Source organism: Macadamia integrifolia, chromosome 9 (genome assembly GCF_013358625.1).
Source record: "Macadamia integrifolia cultivar HAES 741 chromosome 9, SCU_Mint_v3, whole genome shotgun sequence".
NCBI lineage: Eukaryota > Viridiplantae > Streptophyta > Magnoliopsida > Proteales > Proteaceae > Macadamia > Macadamia integrifolia.
In genome coordinates, this window is record NC_056565.1 from 8774655 (window position 1) to 8782740 (window position 8086).

Consider the following 8086-nt stretch of genomic DNA (forward strand, 5'->3'; position numbering starts at 1 on the left):
CATTCTTTAAATTATACACATGGAGAACACGAAGGTCAAAGACGGAGTAAAAATCATAAAAAAATGAACCTTTAAATCTACTATAACTTGGTTTTAAGATTGAGTTTGGCCACCAAATTTTACCTGTAAAATGGACCCTTCCTATCCTCTGTTAAAAATTACCATATACCATATTGCCAAGCCTAGCAAGACAGACATTCTATACTTCCACGAGATTTTTTACCTACAAAGACTATTCCGGGACAAGGGTTGGGCATGCCGCCTGCTTGTGGGTGTTAGCGACAAGAGGGGCAGAGAGTCTTTTATGAGGGATGGGGAGAGAGACAGGCACACCGGCCGGGCTGCCCAGGCTGCACAGCCTTTTCCCAACCATTTACATCTAGAATTTGAACCTTGGGGTTATTGACCCAGGCAGGTCGTTTGGAGTACTACAGACGAAACGAATATGGATATGAGCTGTTTGAAAGTTGCATCATTCATGACCAATATATTCTTTTGTGATGGTTTCACATAGGCGATCAATTAAAATATAAACAGAATTGCCAATGGAGGCAAAGTTCATACATTCTTTTCATAAATTATTTCAATATAAAATGATAAAATCAAATTCCAATAAAAAATATTTAGAGAAAGCGAGGCCGCCAATTAGCTGTTGAAGAGTGCCAATTGTTTGGTTTGAGTCGGTTTTAGTGTGGGAATGGTGAATTCGAAACTAAACCAATAAAAAAAGTTCGATTTCGGGTTCACAGTGGTTGATTATCAGGTCGGTTTTAGTATTGGCAGGATCTGAATTTAGTTTAACATATAATTCCAGATCTTTTTATTATGGAAGTATGATACTATGATCCTTCAATTAGTATGAAGAAGGGGTATTTTCTACCTTGCATGATAGGGCTGAAAATTAAATGACAATGCAAGAGTCGAATGGCTTAAATCACAATCACATCACATCATCAGTGGTGAAGGGATTCTTCTTTATCCATTGACCAAGATCACTCATTAGCTGATTCGGCTCCTCTCCATAGCAACCCTAGGACTGGGATGTCCCAAGCACGCATCTTTATGTCACCCTAACCCTAAGATCACTCTCTGATCCAAGGCTCTATGGGGAGGAGTCCTCCTCCCTTCACCCTTTCCTCTGTCTCCCTTCTTACATCTATAACCAGCTACTATATGATATCATCATCTATTTTTCCACTCAAACTTTCATGAATGGCAAACTTAATGCAACTATATGTTTCTACAACATTAATGACAACATAAGCTCAATTGAAATAGGCTTTATTATTTATTTTGGTATTTTAAAAATAAGTTTTCTTTTACACCTAGATTGGTATCATAAACTTCATATCTTGTGCAACATAGAAGGGATTCTACCACTACATAAAAAGGGGAAAAAAAAAAAATCTAATTGTTGGATGCAATGGAAATGATATAGATTATATATATATATATACACCAAATTTCCAACTCAAATTTGATCATATATTCTATTATATAATAATGTTTCTCTTTTGTTTTTTTAAATGCGAGGTAAATAGTTCCTATGCATGCACAAGAACCAATGAGGCACACGAGAAATCATCTACAGAAGCATCACTTTTCATTTCTTGAGGGCGAATTGATCATTTCACCCCCATGTATCTAGGCGCAAGAGTTACATTTCCCCACAGAAAAAAAATCCCCCCCTCAATTATTGCAATTTAGAGTTTTATGTAATTCTTGTAAATTTTCAAAGTTTAAATTAGGAATTGACCTACTTTATATATTCATATAAATTTTACCAGTTATATGAGTAAAAACTGTATAATATGGTCTACCTATGCCCATCATGGGTGAAGAAAAACTTGATGCTTAGTTAAAAATTTACCAACAAAATAAGCAGAGGACTCTATATAACATGGATCTATCTACGTCCACCACAGGTGAAAAAAAATTTAATCCTTAAAATAAGACCCAAACTAAGTTATGTTTCTTATCAAATTTTCATTATACATGATGAAATGCTATTAGAAGGAACAAGGACAAAAAAAAACCCCTGTTATTTGAAGTTTATCTTATATGCATGTGTTCTCGCTCTATCTCTCTCATCATGTAAACTTCTTTTTTCTTTTCTTCTTATTATAATTGTCAAAGATTTTTATTTTTTTAAGTGAGAAAGTTCTATGAACTATTAGGGTAAGATACAATGACTTCGCTGCCTAATATAAGATTCCATTTTATTATGAATCATTAATGCCCTACTCTACGCGGCTTGCCCATAGAACCCTCACTCTTTTTTAAAATAGTGTGTAAGGTAAGAAACGATTAGTCTAGGGGAGGCATTAATGAGATTTAAAAGCAGACTACTTGCATCTCATGGTTCCTTCCATTTTAGGGTTTTGTTTTTTTTGGTAAAACCGTTTTTAGGGTTATTGCGTACTAATTGAGCATCTAAATGATAAACAGAACAAAGAAGGTTTTTTTTGTCCGTTTGTTATTTGTTATTTTAATTTCCCTTTCACATCGACAGATCACCTCGCTTGACAGTTGTCCGAATGTGCTTTTAGATTACCTAAAACACCCCTGATTAAACAACTTCTTAATTGTCATTTGGTAGAAATTGAGGATGAATCCGTAATTAACTTCTCACAGGTCTAACTCCCTGCCTAGGGTGTTCCTTCTTCTTGGTTTTTTCAAATTCTCGAAAGAAAGGAAAATAGTATCCATTTGATTGATTCAATTTCGATTTCTTTCGCACTGAGGGCAACAAGAACATTAAATCCTTCGTCCCTCGATCTTCCGGTCGAGTGGTTTTGGATCAATCTGATTGATTGAAAAGCTTCTGACGATGGGGGATTTCAATCTTGCTCTGGTCATCGTCGCTATAGTTGTCTGTGTTCTTGTTTTCCTCTTCAATGTCTACCTTCTTGTGAACTATCAGCATCCAGACGATGCTAACCAAGCGTATTTCCCCAAATTCGTCGTTGTTTTGGGTCTCTCTGTTGCTGCCATTTCCATACTTATGCTTCCAGCCGATGTCGCTAACCGTTCGGCCTGTCAAAACGCGATCTACAATGGTGCTTGTAATCTCACATTGCCTATGAAGACGCTATGGATTATTGTCTACATCGTTGATGCTGTTCTTGTTTTCTTTATCATCCCCTTCGCCATGTTCTACTACGAAGGCGACCAGGACAAGTCAGTATTTCTAGGGTTTTTTTTCTTTTTTTTATTTATTTATTTTCATATTGGCACTCGTGATGATGGATTGTTGTTTATTGTTGTTGATGATAGTGATGTGGATTTGCAGGACCATATGGAAACGCGTAAAGAGCGCATTACTGTGGGTAGGGACGACGGCCGTTGTTTGCGCTCTAGTACTTGGAATTTTATACGGTTAGTTTGCTGCTTTCATTTATTTTCCTTTATAATTGTGACCATATGTTTAAATCTTTCATTTAAAATGCTCTAGTAATTTAACTTTGTTTTTGAAAATTAGTTCCACAATGGAGGTTAAGTTTATTGTATGCCTGGTTTAAGTCATGCAACTCAGTGAAATATCTCCAAATACATGGGTTTATAGGAAAGCTAGCATCTCTCTCTCTCTCTCTGTGATTACAAATTTAGGCCATGGACGGGAAAGGAGTTGATTGGTGTGTAAGGTTGCTATGGAAACTGGTCAGAAGATGATTTTCTTGAGGACCATTGCTTTGTAACCTAGGTCACTTTCTTTTTTCTTTGGGTGTAGGGGTGTTTTCTTCGTAATCATATCAGAGACTTGGGGCAACCATTATATTGAACATTGCTACACAACAGGGAGTTCCGAACCTCAGTTCCGTATATTTTTGTACAAAGACTAACTAGGCAATGACTGCCAAGTTGTCTAGATGCCTAGGTCCCAAAACCTTGGAAAAAGAGGAAAATGAAGGAAAATAGATTAGGATGAAGAAATAGTGAAAATTTGAGGAGTTGCTACTTTCCTGTCCATTGTAAAGAGCACGGCTGCCTCTGTATTCCAGCATCGAAGAGGAGGAAGAAGCTATACGATTGTTGATTTAATGATAATGTGTTAAAATATTATTTTCTTTATACATACTCATCTTTTATTTATCAGTAAAAGACCAAAGATAAAATTTTTACATATAAATCCCTAAAATTATGTCTTAAAAGACCAAAGTATCATATTTTACATCTAACCCCCCTTTCATATATGCATATTTTGATCGCCAAGGTGCCTTGCCACTGACTGGATTTGCCTTGGCACCAGAACTACTATGGTCATTATGTTTCTTCTATGCTCCATTTTTTTATTTGTGGTTTTTTTGTGTTTTGCCTCCTATCTTTTTCCCTTCCCTCCTCTTTTAGGAATTAAGATGCGCTAGAGGATGGGTTATATACTTTTATGATGCGGGCAGGGACTAAGGAGCCTTCGGGCAATGAGACCTTAAAGCAAAGTAACAGTTGAGGGACTAACTTTTCAGAACTGGACAAGAAATTCTTGGACGATGTATATCTAAAAATCAGTTTTCAATCCAGGATTGAAAAGAGATTTAAATGAGTTTCAAATTTCTAGTCTGATCTAGAATCGCAGAGAAGAGAGATTCTGATCAAGATTTAAATACTGTATTCAGTATGATTATACAAAATACCTTTGAATTGAATCTTTGCAAACACTTAGTAATAGACAAACAATAACAGTAGGGGGAAAAACACTTGTACGGTATTTTGCAAGTTTTTTTTTTTTTTGGGGGGGGGGGGAGCAAGATCAATTGCCAATTGTGGACACTTTAAGAGAAATGGAACCAGTAACCGAGACATCATAACTAGCACTAAACCACACCATCATAAAGATGTATAACACAATTAGACTTTAAAAGCATTCTTCCAGCTCAAGCAACCCAATTGACATAGGTGATTGGGCCTGGAAACAATTTAGTTAATGAGGAAAAAGAAGCGATGCTATAACTTTGTTACCTTGACACAACTACTTACCCCAAAGCAACCGTGCAACATATCGTGCCAAGGGTGCGTGATGCAGATTAATAACCAAAATATGCTTGCTTTATTAGGAATAAGTTTAGGATTGGGTTGTATATGCGTTGGGCCTTCAGTCCATGTGGTTTGGAGTATATTGAGACACTTTTATAGGTCTAAAAGAGGGGCTCTAAGATTGAGTACGGGATTACTAATATATATATTTTTTTAATCAAAATCATCTTAGCTTTAGGAGCCTCCTTTTTTTTTTTTAATTTATAATGTTGATGGAAGAGGGAATTACAAAATAGAAGGTTTCTCAAAAAGGAAACCAAATATTCTCCTAATACAATAGTTATTAAAAACTAAAATTAGAAACTAGTTGAAAAAGGAAACTAACTACTAATGACTTAATAACTTGACTCCTAAGGAAACAAATATAACTCAAATCAAACCCAACTAAAAAGGAAACTAACTAGTAATACCGTACTCAATCTTAGAGCCCCCTCTTTTAGACCCATAAAAGTGGTCCAATACACTCCAAACCACATGGATTGAAGGATCAACACATATACAACCCAACCCTAGGCTTATTCCTAATAAAACAAGTCTATTTTGGTTATTAATCTGCATCAATGCGAGTATGAGATCTGTGTTAGATCCTACTATCAGTACTGAGACATGAAAGTTCTTTGATTTTGATCATGTCCATCAATCTCTGTTGCATTGTTGTCATGGTAACAAGGAAACCCAAGTGTAGTGGCCAGGAACCTAGGCGATGTAATGCAGGAGTAGATTACAATAAACTAACCCCCACAATGTAGAACCCCAAACAAGATAAACAAGACTCACGAAATAGCTTAACAATAAACAGAAGTAAAACTCAGAAGAACAAAGAGAAATAACCAGCAAACAACCCCCAAAGAACTTAGACTAATAAAGTAATAAAACCCATCCCAAACATAGGTCAATATAAGAGAGAAAAAACCCTACGATTGAGAAGGAGAGAGAGAGAGAGAGGGGCAGCTGGACCTGTGTGGCTCCAATGGAGCTACAAAGCTGGTCGAAGGAAGCTCTCTGGGAGGGCACAAAAACCTCCAAAGTTGAGGAGATTCTAATGGCTGGCTGTGAAGTTACAAGCTTTCTTGATTTTCTGACTTAGGAGAGAGAAAACTTCAAGATTCTGCAGAGAAAACTTCAAGATTCTGCAGAATAGCTGCTGGCGGACTTGAATGATTCTTTCAAGAGGGATCGATTGATCCACTAGTGATGTAGAATAGCCCCTTTCAATACCTGGCAGATTGGACTTCAAGTGGAGGAGATACTTGAGGCCGATTGGTCTTCAGTTCAGGTCTTCCTTGGCTGATCGGTTGAGGATGATTAGGGCTGGACAGAATTAATACGCTCTTGGGTAATCTGCAGTAACAGCAATTAAGAACAGAAATTGAATGCAGAAAATTAAGAAGAAACAAGGAAAAGTGGGAGAGGAGTGGCTATCTCAGCTGCTTGAAGCAATTGATTGCAAACTTTCTTTATTCCAATATGAAATTATGAGTTCATAGGCTCCTTTATTTAAAATGGGCAGAATAGCAATCATAACATAACATAACTAGGAGCTAGTTTCCAAATAGGACTAAACACTCATAGTACAACTAGAACTAGACTTATAACTCTAACGTGGAATAAGACTAATTAACTAATAGTCCATATAGGACATTACAATCGATGGGCCTAATGGGCCTTATTAATTAAGCCAATAATTAAATAACTAAAGCATGAAATCAATGGGCCCAATGGGCCCTTATTTCTAACTACTAACTTAGCCACTCAAGTGGACTTATGTATGGATCGATAGGCTCCTCTTGGCTGGGCCTTTCTTCCTCTGATAGATCCTTCCCAAAGTGTGGATCTACATCACGATGCCTAAGTGACATAGGCATGTATACTATCTAGATTTAGGCCCTAAGCCCCTGATCAGCAAGTATCGCATATTGGCAGAGTCAGATGTCACAGAATGACATCACACAATTACAGAGAGTATAACAGAGCAACTATCTGATATTGGCAAACTCTGATAATTGGCACTTGGCAGAAGAAGTAGAAGAAGAATGGAAATGCCTTACCTCCAAAAAATGCATTGACAACTAAGCTCTATTGAGCTGGGAGTTGAGCTTTCAACCCCCAAATCCCAACTGAAAAAGGGAAGGGGGGTGGGGGTTTAACAAATCATATCAAGTTCATAAATATGGTTTATCTCATGTTTTATTTTTTATTTTCTTGCATTTATACACTTATCTGAGAAAAGTGCCTGCGTCTACATCTCTAAGACTATATGACTCCCTTTTTTTCTCCACACATTGTTTTCAAGTGGATCTAACTCCTCGACCCATACCCCATCCTGATGCCTGAACTCAAGAAACATAACCTGTAAATGCCAACCCCCCGGGGGCCTTCATGGATGTTTTTATCTGGAAAAAAAAAAAATTATAATACAACCCAACCCATGTTTACATAGCACTCTCTCCTGTTGTGAATCTGTCTAAGCGCCAACAGCTGATAAAGTTCAAATTATAAAAAATCTAAGACAGATGCTCCTGCATCATTGTAACTTCTTATAACTTCTCAAATTGGTTGGACTTCATTTGTAGTAATTAAGTCGCACATATTTTGCCTGAGTTTTCTATTAGTTACATCTATACTTTCTTGACATATTTTGTTTTACTGTCTTATGGTACAGGTTTAGTTGGAAAGGTGGACTTCACTGTTAGACACCTTTCTTCAACCACAACCAGTTTTCCTAGCTCGTGGGCTTTTTCTAGTAGCCAGCAATGTATTGGTGGTGCTTCTGTTTATCAGGTTCTGTTATTTTGCGTTTGCTCTATATTCTTTCTGAATGTGACTGGTTCCATTTTGACTTCAATATTTTGGGGTGTACCCACTGATGATGTTTGTTGTGGTAACCTTTGATTGGAACTCCGCCTTAATGTAGAAATGTTCAGGTGATTTGTCCTAATGTCAGACTGACTGAGAATTCATAGTAAACAAAGTAAAAACAGAGATGTCTATCACAATATCTGTTATCTCTTCATAACCAATTCTTTGGGGGTTTGCAGGTTTTTTTTTTTTTTTT

General features: G+C 36.8%; 1 protein-coding gene across 1 annotated transcript in view; it reads left to right on the top strand.

Moving 5' to 3' along the window:
* Positions 1–2635: 2635 nt before the first annotated feature.
* LOC122090097 (LIMR family protein At5g01460-like) overlaps positions 2636–8086 on the top strand; it is an 11261-nt gene continuing 5810 nt past the window's right edge. The window contains exons 1-3 of the mRNA XM_042659935.1: positions 2636–3180; positions 3293–3378; positions 7694–7812. Of these exons, the coding sequence (XP_042515869.1) occupies positions 2831–3180; positions 3293–3378; positions 7694–7812 (555 nt within the window). The 5' untranslated portion in view covers positions 2636–2830. The remainder of the gene's footprint in view (positions 3181–3292; positions 3379–7693; positions 7813–8086) is intronic.